A 22,816-nucleotide genomic window follows, 5' to 3' on the forward strand; every position below is an offset into this window, starting at 1 on the left:
CTCCCAAACCCTAGAACACGGCCTGACCCGTGGTAGGCAACCAATGATACTTTTCGAGTGAATAGAACAAAAAGTATTGCCCTCCTTAATAAAAGAAAACCTAGAACCTTCAAGGCTGACACTGGCCTTCGCGTAGCCCAATCAGAGCGCTTTGCCCTTGCTGCAAGGACTAAAGGACACCACGCGGCCGTTGCCTAGTAACTATCGCCGGAGGGAGGCGGGGAGAGCCGCAAGCTCTCCGCCGGCGTCCAATCAGGACGTGCATTCCGGGAGCCAATAGCAGCTTCGAGAGCCGCTCACCTAGAGCCGACTACACTTCCCGTCATGCCCCGCCGCCCGGGGCTGGGCAGTGGCCGTAAAGCTGTTCGCTCGGTACGACGCGAGTCCCAGCTCAGCGCCTATCCTGGGTCCACGGGCGCTACCGCCCCCCGACGTGAGAGAGCGAAGTTCTCGGGCCGCGCTCCCTCCCTGCCTGGGTGCCCTCCCTCTCCGGGAGCTTGGGTCCCCGGGGCGGTCGCGGCGGCTGCATCCTCAGGCCAGGCCGCGGGGGGAGGGGGCGGCACGGGCCTCCGAAAGCGGGGCCATGGAGCCCAGAGAGTCGGGGAAGGTAGGACTGGAAGGCCCGTGGGCCGCCCGCTCCCTCCCGAGGATCCCCGAGCCGGGCTCGGGCGAGGCGGGGCGGCTCGGGCGGAGGCCCCGCAGATGAGCCAGGCTTGCAGGGAAGGACTCGCCGACCCGCCTTCTGTTCCCGCACTTCGGCGGCCGACCCCGGGAGGGTGGCGGAGAGGAGCGGACGCGCCCGTTCGGTGTTAGCGCATCCTCCCTGAGCTGGCGAGTGGCCGCTGGGTCTATGCTGGGTTGGGTGACCCCCGAGTGTAGCCATGCGAAGGTGCTTCCTGTTTCGCCCACCACCTTCGGCATTTTGAAGAGGCCCGGCTAAGGCTTGGAGTCTGGATCCGACGCCAGTGGGAGCCGTAGGGTGGGACGCTTGAGGGCTTGGCCCTGCCGAGATCCTGCTTCCCAAGAAAGGGCTGAAAAGAGAGGGCATCTGGCATGCTTTTTGCCACTTCTGTTTCTAGGTTATGTACTTCATGGAATATCTGGGCATTGCTTAGAAACCTGTGTCATAAATTGGCTTTGGGCAAAAGGCTTTGAGTTGGAAGAAAAGGTGGAAAGAAAGTGCTTGGGGGTGGAGTTCAGGGATTTGACGGGATTGCCAGCGCTTCCAGGCCGTGTCAGCAAAGACCAGTGTGGTTGTGGGCACATTAGCTTGGAGACAGTGGCAGCCTCTTGGGACTAACATCTTTCTGGATGTTGTTTGCTGCCAGTTCTCGAGGATTGTTTCTTTTTTTCTTTTTTTTTTTTTTTTTTGAGACGGAGTCTCGCTCTGTCGCCCAGGCTGGAGTGCAGTGGCCGGATCTCAGCTCACTGCAAGCTCCGCTTCCCGGGCTCACGCCATTCTCCTGCCTCAGCCTCCCGAGTAGCTGGGACTACAGGCGCCTGCCACCTCGCCCGGCTAGTTTTTTGTAGTTTTTAGTAGAGACAGGGTTTCACCTTGGTAGCCAGGATGGTCTTGATCTCCTGACCTCGTGATCCGCCCGTCTCGGCCTTCCAAAGTGCTGGGATTACAGGCTTGAGCCACCGCACCCGGCCGAGGATTGTTTCTTATTTGGCACAGAGGAGAATTCTCTCAACAAACGTTTTCGACTGTTTATTGAGTCCCTTAAAAAAAATTGTCCATTTAATAAACATTTGTGATCTGTGATTCGGATTGAACGAGATGCTGGAAGTATGAGGATAAATAGGAAATGATCACCTTTCTCAAGGAGCTTCCCAGCAGTTTTCACTTCAATAACTTGGACACGCCTGGAAGGGTTGTCCCACACCAAAAGAGAGAAAAGGAGAATGAGGTTCTTTTGATGCTGTAGTTTTTCCTGGGAAGACTAGGAAGGACTCTGAATTTCAAAAGAGGTGATTTCTCGCATGAGCATCTCTTCCATCCTCCCTCCCCTCCACAAGCTACAGTGATGCATTTTCCAGACACGGCACCTACAGAGTACACGGTCCAAGACAATAAAGCTCAACAAAACCCAAGAAAAGCTGGAGCTTATGGCCCTTACCCTTTAGAAATATCCCCAGATTGATTTAGATTGAACCTGAATTTGAATAAAGAGGAGCAAAATGTAGGGGGAAGAAGGATTTAAAAATATTGGGATTGATACTGGAATCAGTGATTTGAGGTTGATTTCCAAGCTATTCTGTTTAGTCGTAGGCTTTCTTAGCCTTTAATGGAGAAGAGAGAAATACGGTCATGCGCTGTATAAAAAGGTTTCCATCAACACGGGTGTCACGTACATTCCCTATGACTACAATGAGGCTGAGAAATTCCTATCACCTAATGACATCTTCATGATCCCGACCCTGTGTAGGCTTAGGCTAATGTGTGTGTTTGTGTCTTAGTTTTTAACAAAACTTAAAAAGTAAAAAAAAAAAAAAAAATTTAAAAATAGAAAACCTCATAGAATATAAAGAAAAATACCTTTTGTTGATGGAATGGTTTGCTAGAAAATAAAATACAAAAATATTTAAAGAAAAATATTGTACAGATGTACAATGTGTGTTAAGCTAAGTGTTATTACAAGAGTCGAAAGTTTAAAAAATTAAGTTTATAAAACAATTACAATAAGCTAGGGTTCATTTATTGAAGAAAGAAAAATTTTGAATAAATTTGGTGTAGCCTTAGTGTGCAGTGTTTATAAAGTCTACAGAAGTGTTCAGTCATACCCTAGGCCTTCACATTCACTCTCCCACCCACCCACCCAGAGCAACTTCCAGTTCTGCAAGCTCCATTCATGGTAAGTGCCCAATACAGATGTACCCTTTTTTTTTTTTTTTTTTACTTTTCTACCGTATTTTTACTGTACCTTTTCTATGTTTACATACACAAATACATAACCAAGTGTTACAGTTGCCTACAGTTTTCAGTACAGTAACATACTCTGCAGGATTGTAGCGTAGGGGCAAAAGGCTATACCATATAGCCTAGATGTGTAGTAGGCTGTACCATGTAGGTTTGTGTAAGTACACTCTGTGATGTTCCACTATGACAGAATTGCCTAAGGACACATTTCCCAGAACTTATCCCCGTTGTTAAGCAATGCATGACTGTACAAACATTTTGGGAGGCAGAGGAGAAACCTGATTCCTTTTCTGGTCCAACCACTAAGTGAAACCTCAGAGACTGGAAATTTCACCCATGATTCTAGTCTTTATTTTAAGGTGTCTCAGAAAGGTGCTCGCCCTTCCCAAATACGGTTGTTTTCTAATATGGGAAATGAGAACTTCATACAAGAATGAAATAAAGTAATTACAAAACCAACTGGCAGTGTAAGATGTATTGCAAATGAATGACCAGGAATAGTGGTGCTGTTCTACAGCTCCACTCTGAACAACATTTTTATGGCTCAGAACTGGGAGACTACCTTGTGAGATAGTGATTTGGTCTGTTACTAGACTCTTGGGTGCCGTTTTGTGGTCTTTATTAACTAAAAGCCATCTTGGGCCATTGGATTGATATCCCACATTGAGTGTAGGACATCTTGCCTGTCATTGGCAGAATAATGGATACGGGTCAGACTTTTCCCCACCATGCTCTATCCCATGATCCTGTTTTATTTTCTTCCCAACCCTTATCACTCAACAAAATTCTCATGTTTATTTATTTATTTACATATTTGTTGACTGTTACATCCCCGGCTAGAACAGTGGAGCAGCTCCTGGCATTTAATAGGGTCTCATTCAATAGGAATCCTTATAGCATCACTACAGGAGCCCTTTTGCTGCAAGGTGTGGGTGCTCTGAAGAACACTGTAGCCCGCCCCCTCGTGTGCCTCCTAGGAGACTGTGCTGTTGATGCCCCCAAAGAGAAGTCTATATGTGTACTTGTTTCTGTATGTATTTGTTGCCTCAATGTTTCTGTTTCCTGGCCGTCTCTTATCTTTCCTGTACAAGTGACTGATACTCCTTTCTCATTTTTTTCTGAACATGGTTCTGTTATTGCACTTACACCTTAGTTGTCTGTCACCTCCTGATAGATTTTAATCTCACATCTTTGAATTACCATGCACCAAGCACATAGAAACACTTAAGTAATAAATGTGTGTTGAATGAAAAAAATGAATTAAGTGCCTATAAAATACTTTCCATATAACATGGTTGTGGGGAGAAGGGTGGTGTTGATGTAGGAAGTTTTAAAATCAACCAAGCAGCATAGATTTCCTTAACACTGGACTCTAGGGGAGATATAAAGCCTTCCTTGCTCAGAAGAAGGATAAATGCTTGGGCCAGGTGGTTAGGAAATCCCTCCTGAAAGAGAACATGAATCGCAGCTTTATGGGTGGGTGGATTCTAAGTCGGTGGGAGGAAGTGGGCAGTCAGGATCTAAAGATTGGGAGTGTAGAGAGAGGAAAGGTGCGAAGTAAGCTGGGTGATTGCAGTGATATGAATCTGGCTGGAGGAGACGTTCTGAGTTAGGCGATGCACAGAGCTGAAGTTAGAAAGTAGGTTAGATTCAGACTGAGGGGGCTTTGGTGCTAGACTGAGAATTCAGACAGCTTTACCCTGTAGAGAGTGGGAACCGCTGAAATAAAACATCAGGAGATATTCTTTGCATTACACATAGATGAGGAACTCCTCTTGTTCATGCAGATTTGTGTTTTCTTTACATTGCAGTCACCTAGAATCAGAAGGCTCTTGCTATAATACTGCTTAAGAGAGGTACCAGGTGTTAGTGTTATCACTCTTGCTGGGAAGACACTGTTGTCCAAATGGACAGTCTAAGCCATGCTCCTTCTCAGGTGGAGCTAACGTGATGGGTTCCTTGGTCCTTATTATGCTCACCTGTGCATGCCCGGGAAGGACGGGCATGAAGAGGGACCCTGGCTGTCCCGAGTCACAAGTGTTTTAACCTGCCCCAATCTGGACAGGCTGCCCTCCAGTCCTGGGATACGGCAGTCATCCTGAATCTGCCTTCAGCCTAATCTTGGGGTTATCTTCAATGCTTCCCCACATTGTCTGTCCCTAGGCTGTATCTCATGGAGACTCCTTTCCTGTTTGACTACTTTCTTTTAGTGGAGCCTGTCTTCCAATCGGTTTTTGGAAATGTTTCATTTTGCTTTGGAAGACACTCTACAGCAAATAGTTATTTAAATGTACACATTTGGCAGTACAATTCCATTTTTGTTTTTAAAACTGTTCATACATATTCATAGACAAAAGACTGGGAGGTTATATATAAAATGTTAACAGGTTCTCAGGAAAGAAGGGTAATGAAAAGTAATTCTTTTTCAATAAAGGGAATGTGCGTGATCTTAATACATTTTTTTCTGCTTATTTCTATTGTCCAAATTTTCTGCAGTCACTATAAGAAAAATCTATTATGATAGTGACCAGTAAGAATGATCTATGTCATTTTCCTCAAGAAATGTCTACTGTCGAGGTTAAAATCGATATTTCACCTATTTTTAAATGGCATGCTGCTATTCCCAATGTTATTTTTCTTTGGACTGAGAAATTTGTTTTTTGTTGATAATTTGATTGATTTACTTCTTTTTAAAATTTCTTTAGGTGGTGTTTTCATGGCACAAAACTTAAAATGATAAACATTTCTACTTCTTTTTCTGTTGATTTCTTTTATAACACTTTGTTGCGTGGCTGCAGTACCTTACCTCTTTGATGATTAGATGATAGTTTTTTTTTTTTTAAGTTTTTTTCTCCATGCTTCCCTTACATTTTCTTAGCAACCCCCCCGCCACCCCAACACCTCCCATCTGTTTTGGTCTCTATAGTCCCTGTTAGATCCTTTCCCCAAGTGTCTGGTAGTCCAGTCTGCTGACATTTAGCGGTAGAAGACCAAAACTCTAATAACTCTGTGCTCGTGAGAGGGAGGACGGGCTTATCAGCTGGAGCCTCATGTAAAGAACCTGGGGAGGCATTGGTTGGGGCACAGCCCTCCCCTAGTTCTCATTCCATTGGGCTGCCTGCCTGCCTGCCTGCCCTCCTGTGCTAGAGGTTTCTCGTGCTGGAAGATGCCAAGCTTTTGAGGATGCAGAGTGTACCTTGGGTGGTTCTCCGCTTTGCCTGCTGCCGGGCGAGGATTTGATTTTCTTGGATCTACTGAGTGACTGCTTTTTCATCTGCTTCTTGGTTTCCAAGAGCATATTGCTGTCGTCTCCTTGTTGTGCCTCCTATTATAGTGGGGGTTTTGTTTGGGGGAGGGGACTTTTAAATTAACAGGGAATAAACAAAATTAAATGGGCTTGTTTAATCTGCCGTCTTAATCTGGAACTCCTCCAAGCACTTTCTGAACTCCCTGCCCCACAGAGCCCCTTTACAAGCCACACGGGATGTAGATCTCAGCCCCAAAGCATTGCCTGTTTTCATCATTCACAGACATAGTTCTAAATGACTTTCAGCTATTTCTAGAAATCAGACACATCTTCCTAAGTGAAAGTTTACCATGTTTAAGGTTCCATGAAAGAATGTACCCTAAGTTGTTGTCCAGCCCCTGGCTGAGAAGGAACGGGCATGTGGGAGGCGGGTAAAGAGCACGCAGGGAGGGGACGGAGAAGCTCCTAAGCCAGCTCCTTCATGGGTCCGTTTCGTTTCAGTGCATGGCACTTCCCGGAAGAAACGAGTCTCATTCTCACTGTGATCTGTACCCAGGTGGGGAGATATGGGGTGTGGGCCTTGCATGTAAATTGACAACACCCCTTCCCATGCAGGGTACCCTCAGGTGGTCAGGAACACTTTTGGAAGATAAATCTAAGGAAGAGGGTGGTACTTAGCAGCTGTCATTTTCCTTTCAGGCTCCTGTGACGTTTGATGACATCACTGTGTACTTACTCCAGGAGGAATGGGTGCTGCTGAGCCAGCAACAGAAGGAGCTCTGTGGTTCTGACAAGCTGGTGGCACCACTGGGTATGGGTGCCCATCCACATCCCTGCCACCGTCAATCTAGATCATCATTCCCAACCTCATCTGCGTCAGGAACACTGGAGAGAATTTTCTGGAATCCAAGCATTTGTCTAGGCATCTTTATACCACCTATCTGCTCGATCCCGTATCTACCTTAATTGCATGCAGATTCACACATCACCCTTTCTCTTCTCCCCTTAAAATGGTCAAGAGAAGTGGGGCAATCTGGTAGGCCTGGGCTGGACTCCTGGGTCTGTCTCCTGGTGCCTCAGAATGCCCCAAGGGGCCAGGAGGGAAACTCGGAAGCTAGGCCTGTGGATCTGTGGAGCCCGTAGGACGCTGGAGGTAGGAAGCAGTGGTGGCAAGAGCATCACATTTGCAATGTGGAAATCTGATCTCAATCCCAGCTCTCCACTGGATACTTGAGTGCCTTTGGCCTTTTTAAGCCTGAATTTCCATCTTCTTAGGGTTATTGTAGAGATTTAGTGAGATAAAACAGTTTAAGAATTTGCACAAGTGTATTTTTCATCTCGTCTATTTTTTGAATGCTCTTTCCTTTGATTCTTTGGGTAGACTTTCTGTGCCAAGGACAGAGGTGGTTGGTTGTATTTCAACATGTGTGTACACATAGGCACTGTTGACTGATTGCAAGTTGATGACTGTCTGCCATCCTTTTCTGATTTCGTCTTGGCTGCTGTGTAAGGCATGGTAGAAGCCACAATCTCAGCATTTTGTGGGTGGAAGGATTGCAGCTGGGTTGAGTCTTCCTGTGCCAGCTAAAAGAGTTTGAAAACCACTGATTCTTCCAAACCAGAAGTTGCAAAGTAGCAGCTCATGGGCCAGATACGGCTCACTGCTTGGTGTTTTGTTTTGCTTTGTTTTTTGACTTTTGTTTCTTTTGTTTGGCTTCTTTAAATTGCCAATATTTAGTTATTAGGAGTTTTCACATAAGAATCTGGATTTCTGACCTGTCTTGACAAACAGGACGGTGTGGCAGGGCTGAGCCTGCATCCCGAGTGGCAGCACTTCTGCAGCTGAGTAGCTACTGTTCCCTTACATCTTGCAGGTTGCCACAGCCCTGGAACTTGGCCTGGTTTCCTCTGTTATATTACCAGGCTGGCCACTCTCAGCATTTGGGTTTCTGACCCATAGTTTTTATACCTGTTTAGCCTCCTTTTGCCCTCATTCCTTTCTCCTAGTCTCCTGTTCTATTAAGGGCCTCACAGATATAAGTTTCTAAACCACTGAACCACTGTGCTGAACCACCAAGACTCCTACTTTCCTCCTTGGCCCCTTATTTCACCATGCCGAGAGATGTCGCAGACAGATACCTCCTTTGTGTTGTGACCCAGAGCCAGGTCTTCATAGTACTTTTCTCTCTCTCTCTCTCTCTCTCTCCCTTTTTTTTTTTTTTACTCAGGACCAACTGTTGCCAACCCTGAGCTGTTCTGTAAGTTCGGACGAGGGCCAGAGCCATGGCTTGGCAGCGTCCAGGGCCAGAGGAACCACCTGGAGCATCACTCAGGTGAGTGTGGACCTGCACTCAGGGGCAGGTGCTTAGCTGGAGAGGGAGCAGGGGCAGCCCCAGGACTCCAGGCTCATCCTCTGCCCTTCCTGTTCTCCACCAACTGACACTGCTGTTCTCCTCCCAGGTGTCATCTGATTAATATCTAAATATACACACTGCCCCTAGTGTCCTTCTCCAACCTCTCATCTCCCATTGTCTTATTTCTACCCAGGAGAATATGTTTATTTATAATTATTATAATTTCCATGAAGGCATGACTTTGTCTTATTTACTACCATATTCCTAGTGCTGAGAACAATACCTGGCGCCCAGCTGTTGCACAATAGATAATCACTGAATGAATGAATGAACAGCTGTCTGCTAAGTTCTAGGGATTTATCTTTTCTTCCCTCTTTCGATAAGACCCTCCTGTTCAAGGGTTGGCTTAGCCAGGCCAGATGACATCTTGTCATTATGTAAAATAACCGAGTTAACCCAACTCCTACTGTGGGAGAAGAGGGAAGTGGGGAGCAAGATCCTATATAAATCAAATCACAGAAGTTTGTTTTCCCTTGTGATTTCTCTCAGACCACAAGGAGCTCTAGACAGCTTTGTGACTCTGGAAAGTATCACAGAGACAAATTTGTTTTGTTTCATTTCTCCTTGCTTGGCTCTTACTTTGAGCCTTCTGACTGTTATTAACAGCTTCATGCCCTTACAGTTTTGTAGACCAGTCTGTTGGCCTGGCACAAAAAATGTTGAGTCCTCAGCCACTGGGCATTGGAACTGATGTTGGTACATAAGAAGTGGTTCCACAGGAGTTAGAGTCGTTTGAGTTGCATTTCGTCTAAGTGAATAAAGAAACTTCTAGTTCAGCTTGAAGAAAAATGATGTGAGGTCATGAGAGTCCTCATCTGTTTGAAGGTTTGTGTTATAAGAGAGGAATTAGACTTGAGTTTCTCTGGAGAACTGGGTCAGCATCCAGTACTTTGAGGTGAAAGTATTTGAAGATAGATTATAGCTTAAGGAAAACACCTGGGGACCGAAGCTGCCTGCCCAGGAGATAGGTAGCTGTCTTCCCCTGGAGTTGTGGTGTGTGGCTTTAGTGATCTTTTTTAAATCCTATGTTCTATTATATTAGTGTTCTTATCCATACATGAATTTTGACTCCTGAAGATTGTACGTTTCATAGATCAGATTGCAAAGATCTCCTTTTGGCTGGTTGTATCTGTCCTTTAAATTCAAGAAACAAAAAGGAGGGGCGAGTTCCGTAAAGCCCATCCCTTTGGCTTTCTTCTGGATGAGGTGAGGAAAGGGCCTGCAGACTTGGCCAGGACTAGAAGAAAATTCAGGTGTGTGTGTTTGCTTTCCCCCTTTCATATTTGAGGTTCTTCAGAGCCACTGTGAGTTGCAGTGGCTCTAACTACAGGATTTTAAAGCAAATCCCTTCCGTCCCTGTTCTCTAAAGGAAAAAAACAGATGGGCTACATGGAAGAAATGGGCGTGCGAGGTCCCACCAGGGAGAGTGGACAGTCCCTGCCGCCTAAGAAGAAAGCCTGCGTTTCCCACCTCAGTACGGGCAGTGGACACATCGAGGGAGACTGGGCAGGAAGAAACAGGAAACTCCTGAAGCCCCGGTCCATCCAGAAGTCATGGTTTGTGCAGTTTCCGTGGCTGATCATGAATGAGGAGCAGACGGCTCTGTTTTGCTCTGCTTGCCGAGAATACCCCTCCATCAGGGACAAACGGTCAAGACTAATAGAAGGTTATACAGGACCATTCAAGGTGGAGACTCTCAAATACCACGCCAAGAGCAAGGCCCACATGTTCTGTGTCGATGCCTTGGCAGCAAGGGACCCCATCTGGGCAGCCCGGTTCCGGAGCATCAGAGACCCATCTGGAGATGTCCTGGCCAGCCCGGAGCCGCTCTTCACGGCAGATTACCCCATATTCTACCCCCCAGGGCCTCTGGGAGGCTTTGATAGCATGGCTGAGCTCCTGCCAAGCTCAAGAGCTGAACTAGAGGACCCTGGGGGGAATGGAGCAATTCCTGCTATGTATCTAGACTGCATTTCAGATTTGAGGCAAAAAGAAGTCACTGATGACATCCACAGCTCCTCAGACATTGGTATTTTATGTAATGATGCAGTAGAATCCTGCATTCAGGTAATATGTTTATAATGATTGCTGTATCTTACAGAGAAGGGTTCTATACTGAGAACAATGTATATCCAGGCTGATGATGGAAAAAAGAATACTAGCAATAACCCCCTGCTGACATCATAATGTTAGCATATACTACCATGCTTATCAGGGACTAGGCATTGTTTTAGATGCGTCACATGTATTATCTCGTTTAATTTGGACAACAGCCCCATTATTATCTCCTTTTTGCAAATAACAAAACGTAATTAGTGAGACAGAATATTTCTACTTCCGCTATAAAGGAAACAATAATCTTTATTCAGAATCCAAAATAAACACAGATCTCAAGAAATAATCTACAACCACAAAACAATCACAGAGCCCTTAAATAGTTGATATTTAAATTTGTTTTGTTTAAGAGACAGGGTATCACTCTGTCACCCAGGCTGGACTGTGGTGTGATCATAGCTCACTGCAGCCTTTACCTCCAAGGCTCAAGCAATCCTTCTCACTCAGCCTCCCAAGTAGCTGGGACCACAGGTGTGTGTCTCCACACCTGGATAATTTTTTATTTTTTGTAGAGATGGGAATCTCACTATACTGCCCAGGCTGGTCTTGAACTCCTGGGCTCAACCAGTCCTCCCACCTCAGCCTTCCCAAATGCTAGGGTTACAGATATGATCTACCACACCTGTCTAGTATTTTTTAAAGTTTAACTTTAACTTTGGAGTCATGTTGCACTTTTAAACATTGCAGTTTTTTCACGTGTTGTTTGATGTAATGTTTCTGATGTTGCTGTGCAGCCAGTAGAGCAAGTGCTATTAAACTCATCTTGTTGGAAGAAAACAGACTTTGGAGGAAGTGACATGTCTGGGGTTCTAGAGCTCTTATAGTCAGTGCCAGAATCTGCCCAGAGTCCTGAGCTGCCAGTCCATGCTTTCCTTCCACTCCCCACAGCACTGCTGGGCACTAAGTACTGTAGCGCCCACCTTAGGTTTCCTTTGTAGTTACCGAATGCTTTGGAAAGTTGTCCTGTAAGGAAACTGTGTTCATTGGAAGCTTCCCCATTTCTCACCTATTGCATAGAAGTAGAATTTTACAACAAATCATTTTTAACTCCCCTCCAGGAGTCTGGCGAGAATAACTCAGAGATTCCTGCTAGAGCTGGCATCATAAGGAATCCAGTTCAACTGCGTACACTCTCATTTTTCCAAAATCCAGAAAAACAGCATAGCTCATTTCTTTTCCTATTCCTGACATTTTTTAGTGTTAGAAACTAATACACAGATCTAACCTTTTATCATCTGAATTCCTTCAGCAGTGAGGCATATGTAGACCAGTTACTGGTCGTAAGCATCTTTAACTATTTTGACCACCTCTTCGTTCCCATCCCATTGGGAAATCTTAACAGGTGCTCTTAGAGGCACACGGTCACCTTTTAGTTGTAGGTGACCAGGAGGCAGCTCTCAGGACTCTGAGGACAGCATGCAGTGAGAGGCTCTGCCCAACTGCCTGTTCTTTCCATATGCTTTCATTTCTGCCCAGGAGATCCTAGGATCTAACCGAGTCTCACTTGGTTTTAGCTTACTAATTCTGGCCTCCTGAATTTGATTCTTTGACTTTCGATGGATAAATTCATTCCTCTGAGTGCATCGGGGCCTCTTGGTGAGCTTCCCAGGAGAAATACGGCTTCCAAAGGCCCCAGAAGTGTCGCGCAGGCATCTGGCTTGGCAGGCGGTGCTGAGTGGCCGCTGCTCTTTGTTCCAGGACCCTACTGCAGAGGGGTTGTCGGAGGAGGTTCCTGTGGTGTTTGAGGAGCTGCCGGTGGTGTTCGAGGATGTGGCAGTGTATTTCACCCGGGAGGAGTGGGGCATGCTAGACAAACGGCAGAAGGAGTTGTACAGAGACGTGATGCGGATGAACTACGAGCTGCTGGCGTCCTTAGGTAAAGACGCACCGAGCCTCTTATTCGCCACCCTCATTTGACTTGGGAAGCTCACAAGGGGAACTGAGGCTTGTGGTTATCTTCCCATTCCTGCCCCCTCCCCGTGTGTAGGCAGAGATCAATCCTGGCTTTTGCACCTCAGAACTCCCCTGCTTAGCGTAACTGTGCTTTATCACCTTCTCATCCACCCATCTGTCCATCCATTCGTCCCCCACCAGACATTTTGGAGTACCTACTATGTGCCAGAGGAGCACAGCTGATCTGCGGTCTCTGCTTTCAAGGGCCTAGCACATTTGTGGGAGAGACAGACATTTTAATAAGAAACTATAAAAATTGGCCGGGCGCGGTGGCTCAAGCCTGTAATCCCAGCACTATGGGAGGCCGAGACGGGCGGATCACAAGGTCAGGAGATCGAGACCATCCTGGCTAACACGGTGAAACCCCGTCTCTACTAAAAAAATACAAAAAACTAGCCGGGTGAGGTGGCGGGCACCTGTAGTCCCAGCTACTCGGGAGGCTGAGGCAGGAGAATAGCGTGAACCCGGGAGGCGGAGCTTGCAGTGAGCTGAGATCCGGCCACTGCACTCTAGCCTGGGTGACAGAGCGAGACTCCCTCTCAAAAAAAAAAAAAAAAAAAAACTATAAAATAATACAGTCTCTCATAAAAGAGCTTCCAGAAGAGTACCCGGGGCTACTGAAGAAGAGGGATTTGATTTCCTGGGCATTGGTGGGAGGGATCAGGAAGCCTTTATAGAATAGGAAATGTTTTAATTGAGTTCAAAGCCAGGTAGACCAGAAGGAGGAAGGGCATTGAACCATAATGGAGGGGACGGCCTGGCAGAGCCACCCCTATCTGTGCAGCCCAGGGCTGAGGCTCCTGCATCCTGGCCAGGTGCGGGCAAGGGCTGGCAGCCTTCAGCATGGGAGTCATGGGGTTTGGACCTTGGCAGATTAGGAAGACGGCAGTGCTTATTAGTCCTCAGGATGGTGCTCTCCTCTCCTGCATCTGCTGTTTTATCCTCTCTTTGCCTCTTTCTGGCAGTTAGCAAGGTTCTTATGAAGCATCAAGATGGAAAGACAACTTTTTTGTTGGAGACAGTCTCCCTGTGTCGCCCAAGCTGGAGCGCAGTGGCGCGATCTTGGCTCACTGCAACCTCTGCCTCCCAGGTTTAAGCAATTCTCTTGCCTCAGCCTCCTGAGTAGCTGGGACTACAAGTGTGTGCCACCATGCCTGGCTAATTTTTATATTTTTAGTAGAGACGGGGTTTCACCACGTTGGCCAGGCTGGTCTCAAACTCCTGACCTCAGGTGATCCACCCGCCTTGGCCTCCCAAAGTGCTGGGATTACAGGTATGAGCTAGCACACCTGGCCAACTCTTCATCTTCTACATCTTTTATGTATTTCTTTACTAACATACATGGTAACAGAAACCTTGTGGAACAGGCTATTGTACATAACTAAGGAGTTCCAGTAGCAACCTGTATTGTGACTTCTGCAGAACAGGAAGTAAGAAGTCTGTGACTTGATTGATGTCATAGTCCCACTGCACTTTTGGGTGCAGCTAAGATCTGGATTATTTTGTAAACATCCTTGACTTATATACATCTTTTTGTCATTGTTCATAATTTTTAAATGGCTCCCCAAACATTCAGAAGTGACTTAAATTAATTATTTTGTGGTGACAGAGGTTTTGTCATCATGCCTTAGGTTAGAGCATCACTGCCTCTGCTGTGCTGAAGAGCAGTGAGAGTGAGGGCTAAATTCACACCTGTTTTAAAAATGCACACCCTCTACAAAAAGTTGGGTTTTCCTTTAGAGTAATTGGCACTAGCGACTCAGTTTCACTGTGAGGCCCCCAGGCGATTGTGAAAGTACCGGGCAATGGTGTTGCCAGCCCAGGGCAGCTCCTCCGGCAGTGCAGGGAGGGCTGGCCAGGATTGTTTAGCCTGTGCCTGTTCCCTCACATTTTGTGTCTTGACAGAACACGATCTAAACGTTTTATAAATTAGGCAGTAGGGAAATCTTAGCTAACTAAGGTCTTTAAGTTTTATTTGGATGAACAAAAAATGTAATCAGAGGGAAGGGAACTCATTTTCCTTGAGGGTCAGAGGCAGGAATCAGAAAGGCTTTCTAGGGGGTGGGCCTGGCCTCTCCGGTTGTCCATGAAATTGAGACAGGTGTGGGAGTCTAGAAACGGAGTTGCATGTGTGTGATTCCTTTCAGTTACTTTAACTGGATCTCTGGTTATCCTTTATCCCCCAATTTAAACAGTTCTTCATGTTTGAGATATAAAAGCATCTTAAGGAGCCTGGAGACTATGGGCAGGGCCTGGCATAAGCTATTTGTATATTTAAAAGTGATATATAGTAGTATTAAATTGGGGTATGAGGTAGTGTTAAAGCATAGTGGAGATTCTGTAATTGTTATTATTATTTTTACTTTGGCTCTTTTTTTAATTTCCCACACTTTAGCCTCCATAACAAATGCTTTAAGAGTTGAAAACCAAATATTATTTTGCATTATCTTTAAATATTTTTTGTAAATAGAACACAAAACTTTTTCTTGGGGTAAACTCAACTTTGTTTTGTGTGTGTGTGTGTGTGTGTGTGTGTGTGTGTGTGAGAGAGAGAGACAGGCTCTCACTCTGTCGCCCAGACTGGAGTGCAGTGGTGCCATCATAGCTCACTGTAACCTTGAACTCCTGGGCTCAAGCAATCCTCCTGCCTTAGCCTCCCAAGTAGCTGGGACTACAGGCGCATGCCACAACACCTAGCTAATTTTTAATTTTTTTTTGTAGAGTTGGGGTCTCACTTTGCTGCCCAGGCTGGTCTCAAACTCCTGGACTCAAGCAATCCTGCTGACTAAGCCTCCCAACATGTTGGATTACAGTGTGAGCCACTGCACCTAGCTTGCCATATCTGATGAAGTCTGTTGCTTCTTCCCAAAGAGAAGCCAGAAATCTCAATTACATCCCACTGTTAAGAAACTAATATTTGTCATTAACAGAAATAGGCCAACATAGGGACTATGTGGGTAGCCCTTGCTTTTATTTGTAAAGGTGTCATCGTATGCTGAGTGGCCAGTCACTCACTGCAGGCAGGTAGTTTCTTGTCCACAGGAGAAGTTGGTAACTACAGCCAGGCCTTACTGAACTGGGGGAAGGCATTGTGTCACTCATGGAAACCAACATTGAGTGGGAGGACCCTAAAGAAGATGAGCAAGGGAGTTCGAGTCCCCCAGCAGGTGGTGTCTGGGAAGCCAGCTTCTCCACGGCAGGGCATGTGATGATGGCCTCCAAGTGGGGGCAGCCAGGAGCTAGAGAGAGAAGAACCAAGGTGAGGGGCTAGAGTGGCATCTATTTACTTATTTGTTTGTTTGAAATAGGGTTTCTCTATATTGCCCAGTCAGGACTGCAACTCCTGGGCCCAGGCGATCCTCCTGCCTCAGCCTCCTGAGTATCTGCAGAATGGATTCATGGGATAGGGCCTGCTGGCCTTTGGTGAAGTTGGCCTGGAAGGATGAGGAGTCCTTTGTAGGTCAAACCATTGTTATGGACTGTTAGGGAACGTGGGTGTTTGTGGGTGTGTGCATGTACTCACGACAGTTATGTGCCCTCGTTCTTTTTCTATTACTAAGTCATAGAAAAGGCTGAAAACTCCCCTCTTTCCTTTGTTTGGAAGGGAAGAGAAAGAGAGGTTTTGATAAGATGTAGGCTGCAGCTTCAGAGAGGTACCATCAGGGTACGGTATTCCTGGGGCCAGGGTGGTGGTGCCAGCGGCAGTCAAAGGTGGACAGTCCTCAAAGGGGATATAAATGGAGGCAAACAGATTTGGGAACACTTGGTCCCTGTTTGTTTTGAATTATTCTTGTTAAATATTTCTGCCAGGCGTGGTGGCTCACACCTGTAATCCCAGCACTTTGGGAGGCTGAGGCAGGTGGATCACCTGAGGTCAGGAGTTCAAGACCAGCCTGGCCAACATGGCAAGACCCTGTCTATACTAATGTCTGTACTAAAAATACAAAAATTAGCTGGGCGTAGTAGTGCACGCCCGTAGTTCCAGCTACTCGGGAGGCTGAGGCAGGAGAATTGCTTGAACCCGGGAGGTGGAGGTTGCAATAAGCCAAGATCGCGCCACTGCGCTCTAGCCTGGGCAACAGAGCCAGACTCCATCTCAAAAAAAACCAAAAAAACAAAATGACAGTCCCCTGTCCCACCTTTCTCTTTTACGAAGTCCTCTTCCCTAGAATCTTGTAGCTGTTTCTTCCAGTAATTTGCTGCATTCTTTCTAAATAATGTATGTGGACATCATCTTACAGGGGATGGACTCCAGCAGGACGCGCTCATAAAACAGTTGCATCCTGCCGCTCACCACTGAGCATGTCAGCTGTGGGGGCCTTTTCTTTCTCACCCTCTGGGTTAAATCTAGGCAGGGCCTGGAACTTTTTCTTGTCACACTCAAATAACATAAAATCTTCCTGGTCTAATTTCAATGAGTGCAATGCCTGGTACAAAACTCTTCAAAAGTGTCCTGATCAAAAAAAGACCGAGTGGCCGGGCGCGGTGGCTCAAGCCTGTAATCCCAGCACTTTGGGAGGCCGAGACGGGCGGATCACGAGGTCAGGAGATCGAGACCATCCTGGCTAACACAGTGAAACCCCGTCTCTACTAAAAAATACAAAAAACTAGCCGGGCGAGGTGGCGGGCGCCTGTGGTCCCAGCTACTCGGGAGGCTGAGGCAGGAAAATGGCGTAAACCCGGGAGGCGGAGCTTGCAGTGAGCCGAGATTGCGCCACTGCACTCCAGTCTGGGCGACAGAGCAAGACTCCGCCTCAAAAAAAAAAAAAAAAAAAAAGAAAAAGAAAAACAAAAAAAGACCGAGTAAGGCCGGCAAACTACCTCAATTAAAGGAGACTGAAGAGGTGTGACAACTTGGGTACATGATGCTAGGACAGATGCTGGGCTACTGAGACATTTTGGGGACAAGTGAAGAAATTTAGTGTGAACTGTAGATTAATAATAGTATGATATCAGTGTTGAGTTTCCTGGTTTTGATCATTATAACTCTGGTTGTATAAGACACCTTTGCTTTCTGCTGCCCCATTTCAAATGACTGCAGACTCATGTATTATCTCACAACTCTGCAGGTCGGGAGTCCAGGTGGGCCTGACAGGTTCTGTGCTTAGGGTCTTAGCCCAAACCAAGGGGCAGACAGGCAGGCTCCTGTCTGGATGCTCTGAGCTCACTTATGCTGTTGCCAGAATCTAGCTCCTTGCGGTTCTCCTGCTGCCTGTCAGCGGGGAGCACTTTCAGCCCAGAGGCTGCTCTCAGGTGCTTCCCTGTGGCCCCCTCCGTGCTCAGGCCGGCAGCAGCGTGTGGAATCGTCATGTTCCTTGAAGCTCTGACTTCCCGGTCTGCTGCCAGCTGAGAACAGCACCAGCTTTTAAAGAGCTGTGTAACTAGGTCGGCTCCACCGGCTAATCTCCCTTTGCTGTGCAAGGTAACATGATGACAGTGTGACCTCTCATCCTGTTCAGAGTGCCCTCACCTCAAGGGGAAGGGGTTAAGCCAGGGTGAGGGCCCTGGAGCCCATGTTCGAATCCCACCTACCACCTGTTAAAGGGTCCTTTTTTGTTGGGTAATACACATGAAGTACTTAGGAATAAGGGGACATGCAAACAATTTACCCTCAAATGGTTCACCAGAATATTGTAGCTATATGTATAGACCCAGCAGGAGAGCGTGCCTGTGAGCTCACAAGCATGCCAGAATACATGGGGCAAAATGTCAATGACTGGAGTTCCTTGTGTTGTTCAATCTTTTCTGTAAATTTGAAATTATATCAGAAATTTACCAAAAGGAAAATTTAGGACACAAAAGCCCCGTCTCTGGGTAGTAGCAGAAAATCTGGACTTCATTTAACACTCGATTCTTGCCTTTCCTGCCTCAACCTGCTGCAGGTGTAGAATCTGGACCCATGCCATAGGAAGAAAGGGGCTCCTCTTCTCCCACCCCCTGCTGGTTTCAGAATTTCTGACTCATCCTCAGTGGGAATGGCATTGGTGGGTGGGTGGGAGAGGTATGAGAAAGGTTTCACTTGACATGTAATCTGACACCAGCTACTTAGAGCTGTAGTCCTTTAAAGCTGGTTCTCTTGTTTGGGCGTTTGTGGGTTCTGCAATACCCCTGACCAGGCACTGAGACCCTCTCGCTTGTAGTTGCCTGGACATGGGTGAATGTCTGCCCTGGCAGCCTGTCCATATAGGCACCTTCACAGGGGAGCATCACACCAGTAGCCACCCGTCACGGGCAGGCCCCACAGGCAACGCCAGGCCTCTTCTCATTCCCCACGTGGCCCACATCTGAACCATGGAAGCACTTCCAGACCTTGTGCTGTCACAGATCTGGGACTGTAGGCCACTCTCCACATGGCCACCTCCAAGGCACCCCGTGGCTACTTTAGTCTTACCCAGGCCTGGACTGGTGGCCCCTCACAGCTCCCAGAGATACAGGTCAGGTTAAGGGAAAGGGCGCACCCACCGCTCCCCATAGTCAGAGAGAGAGGCTCACGATACCTTTGACAATGCTTTCCAGAAACATCCCTGGTGCCCAACTTCCTGGCTCCTTCAGGCTCAGCTCTGTGACTCCTCTCGATGGGTGCAGGCTGGAGCCACAGCCCCCGGCCCTCAGCCATTCTCTTTCCAGGTCATGTGTCCGTGTCTGACTTTGGAATGCAGGAGAGCTGGCTCCTACTTTTGGAGGCTTTCAGCCAGAGCAGGCATCCAGAATCACACTTTAATACCCTGTGGCTTATGTTTATTGTATTCCTCATTTATTGATTTTAGATATTCTGTTGATTCCTACTGTGGAAGATGGAGATACGGCCCTGTTACATCACCTGGGCCCCCACTTCTCTTCCCTCCATCCTCTCAGAACAGGTACATCATACTTTTTTGGTTAAATTAGTGTCAATTATGTGCCCAGTTATGATTATGTATGATTTACTGCTGAACAAGGTGGTGTATTGTGATGGTGTTTCCTTCATTGTAGGACTCTTCCCCCTCAAATTGGAAAATTTTTTCTTCTTTTTTATTTTTCTCTTTCTTTACCCTCATCAGTTCTTCCCAGACTCTCCAGTGGAATTACAAAACTCCTCCGAAGAGTCTTTTCCACGTGACGGGACATCCTGTGATCTCTCCATTTCATTCTTTCTCTGGAGACTTTGCCCCCAGGGTCTTCTCCTCCCCTGCTCTGTCTAACCTAGGCAGCGTTTAGGCCTGCGGCACACCTGTGGTCTGAGATGTGCCTTCGTCTCTCCCCCATTTCCCGAGTCTATCCCTTCTTTTGTGGTTGACATCTTCATCTTGTTAGTGTACATCGTCCAGTGGCTTCCTAAGGAAGGGTGCAGGGGAGGCCTTCTTTCTGTGATGCATCCTGTCTAAAAACGTCCTATTCTGCCCTCACGATTCAGTGATAACTTGTTTGGGCCTAGGATTCTAGGCTGCAGATATTCTTCCTCAGCATTTTGGAAGCATTGCCCTTTTAGCTTTTACGGGTGCTGTTGAGAGGTCTAGTGCCTTCTCATTTCAGAGTCTTTGAACATGGCTTAATTGTTCTACCCTGAAAGCTTTTGAAATTGATTTCCGTTTTCTCAGATTTTTAATGATATGTCTTGATGTTTTATATAAAGTGTGTTTTTAATCTTTTGTTTTGGGTATCTGGTGTTTCTCTTCCATGTGGAAACTGGTCTTTTCCTGTTTGGGAAAATTTTCTTGTAGGATTTCCTCCTATCTATTTTCTCTTTTCTTTCTTCCAGAAACTCCTTTCTATTAGTTTGATATCGGACTTCCTGGATTGAGTCTCTGGTTTTCTGTTCGTTTCTTTTTCTCCTATTTTCTGCTTTTATCTTTTTTATACTACTTTTTTGGACATTTCCTCCATTTTATTTTCTGGCAATATTTGTTTTTTGATTCTATTGGGTTTTTTTAGTTTCTAAGCACTCTTACTGCCTCTTTCATGAATGGCTATCATGACTTTTCTTTCTTGGGAATATTAATTCTCATTATTTTGAAGTTTTATTTTGCTTCCTGCTATATTTCAAGTTCTTCTAAATCTTTTCCTGCTTGTTTTGATTTCTCTCTTTCATATTAGAGGCTTTTCTTAAATAATTATTTCCAGGTTCATTCCTATGTAAGAGTAAGCCTTTACAAACGGGCCGGAAGCCCTGTGCATGGCTGTGGGCCTGTGCGTGGCTGGGAAGCAGCAAGAGTAGGTTTCACTTTTCACTGTAGGGTGACCAGCTGTAAACCCAGATGTCTTACTGAAGAACCCACAAAAGTCAGTGTCCATAGATCTTTTGAGGGGAGAGGGAAGGGCAATTCCATTTTTCCAAAGAAAACGCTTCCCGTCTCTTGTTTGGAGGGTATGATAAGCCCAGCCAGCATTCTTGGAGTCGAGCACTGCACCCCTCAGTCCATAGACATGACTCAATCTCCCTGCTTTCAGTACTGCACCACCCCTTCACCTTTCTGTGTACGTGGTATCTGGGATCTGGAGCCTTTCTGGGTAAGTTTTTCTGTAGACCGAACCTCTATTCTCCTCTGGGGTGTGGTGGTGGCGTTTCCTGGTTTGCTGGAATACGTAGGAGGATCTGGGATTGATCAGATCTCTGTCAGACTTGAGCCAGTCCGCTGCGCCCACCCATTCCCCACCCACCACCTTCTCCCGTATCTGCTGCCTGCAGTTCCTGAATCTTTCTGGGAGTCTCTGGTGCCAGCCAGCTTGCTCCTCCTTGTTAACCCGCCTGTAGGCATTTGCTGTTCAACTCTGTTTCTCTCTCTTTTGTCTCCTTTCCTTCCAAAAATGGATTTGCATTCCTAATCCAATTTCTCTTGGGCTTATCCCTCATTTTCTTATTATTATTCCTTTGACCTCATTTTAGAGATATTTTAAGAAGGATATATGTTCAGTCTAACACACTTTAGTAATTTAGTTATTTATATTTTTATTAGTAAATACGTAGATATTCACACACACATATATGTATCATTATATATATAAATATATTCAAATGATCCAAAGATGAATGGTGGGAACCAGCCTCCCTTTTCCCTTGTCCTTCAGTTCCTCTCCAGGAGCACCCACAGGCCCAGTTGCTCGTGTGGCCCTCCACAGAAAGTTTATGCACACATTTACACAGACATGCACAAAAGCATGATGTAGATAGTGATGGATTTTATTTTCAATAGAGGAAATGGTTTATTTGCATACCCCTGAACAATATTCCTATTTTAAGTAAAGGGCAGTGCTTAATCCAAAGACCCAAATCTCCTTTAGTCAGATTTCAGGCTGCATTGCAGACGGTAGGTATTTTGGGGGGCCTCCAAGTGCCCCTTTCAAAAACCCATGTAGTTGGTCACCTTCACAAAGGCCAGCTGTGGGGGCAGAGGGGCACATGCATGGACCAGCTGTGGGGGCAGAGGGGCACATGTGTGGGCCAGCTGTGGGTGGGACCTTCCACTTCTCACGTGGCTGTTGCTTCCCCTCCTGCTTAGTCCCTATGGTTCTTCCTGTTTCCACCCTTCCCCCTCTGGTATGTATGGCTGGCCCGTGGCTCCCAGGGCTGGCCCATGGATCTGTGGAAGTCCCATCCTAGCTGAGGGGTGCCCCTCCCCTTACTGACTGTTTGGCACTCTGGGTTTGCAGCTCCGCCTGCCCCTGGCCGACTAGACTTTATAAGGACAGAACCCAGAGACACCTCTGTGTATTTCAGGGGCCGGGTCTAGCTTGAGAGGGCTACTCAACTTGGTCACAGCAGTGACATCAGCATGATTCTTCATCCTTGCCACAGGACCTGCTGCTGCCAAGCCAGACTTGATCTCCAAACTGGAGCGGAGGGCTGCACCCTGGATCAAGGACCCAAATGGGCCAAAGTGGGGGAAAGGTCGTCCTCCAGGTGAGTCTAAACCTACAGTGTTCTGAAGGACATCTGCCAGGGCCCAGGCAGCTATGATGAGTTAAACAGCATGAGCTCAGCTGTGTCCATCCGATGGGGGCCGATTGGGCACCAAGCCTGGCAGGAGGCCCTGGGTAGACAAGATGAATAAGCAACTAACCATGCCCACAGAGTGTAGAGTAGTCTGGGAAAGTGGGAAAAAACAGGTCCTTTTGTAAGCAGAAGTGCTGATGGAGGCTGTGGCAGAGCTGGTGGGAGCAGGTACATGGGGACACTGATCTCGAGGAGCC

General features: G+C 46.7%; 1 protein-coding gene across 9 annotated transcripts in view; it reads left to right on the forward strand.

Annotated features, from left to right (window-relative positions):
* Nucleotides 1-346: 346 nt before the first annotated feature.
* ZNF862 (zinc finger protein 862) overlaps nt 347-22,816 on the forward strand; it is a 29,942-nt gene continuing 7,472 nt past the window's right edge. For 3 of the 9 annotated variants that reach the window (XR_004058059.1, XR_004058058.1, XM_030933045.1), the window contains exons 1-7: nt 347-607; nt 6,867-6,978; nt 8,396-8,500; nt 9,951-10,648; nt 12,395-12,572; nt 19,417-19,509; nt 22,422-22,526. Coding sequence is in view for 7 of the 9 variants with exons in the window: in XM_030933045.1 (XP_030788905.1) it covers nt 584-607; nt 6,867-6,978; nt 8,396-8,500; nt 9,951-10,648; nt 12,395-12,572; nt 19,417-19,509; nt 22,422-22,526 (1,315 nt within the window). In the remaining 2 variants the exon portion in view is untranslated. Of the gene's footprint in view, nt 608-2,823; nt 2,856-5,636; nt 7,321-8,395; nt 8,501-9,674; nt 10,649-12,394; nt 12,573-19,416; nt 19,510-22,421; nt 22,527-22,816 lie in introns of those variants that run through there. The other 6 variants (XM_030933046.1, XM_030933047.1, XM_030933050.1 and 3 more) reach the window with 6 other exon arrangements.

This window comes from Rhinopithecus roxellana, chromosome 6 (genome assembly GCF_007565055.1).
Source record: "Rhinopithecus roxellana isolate Shanxi Qingling chromosome 6, ASM756505v1, whole genome shotgun sequence".
In the NCBI taxonomy this organism is placed as follows: domain Eukaryota; kingdom Metazoa; phylum Chordata; class Mammalia; order Primates; family Cercopithecidae; genus Rhinopithecus; species Rhinopithecus roxellana.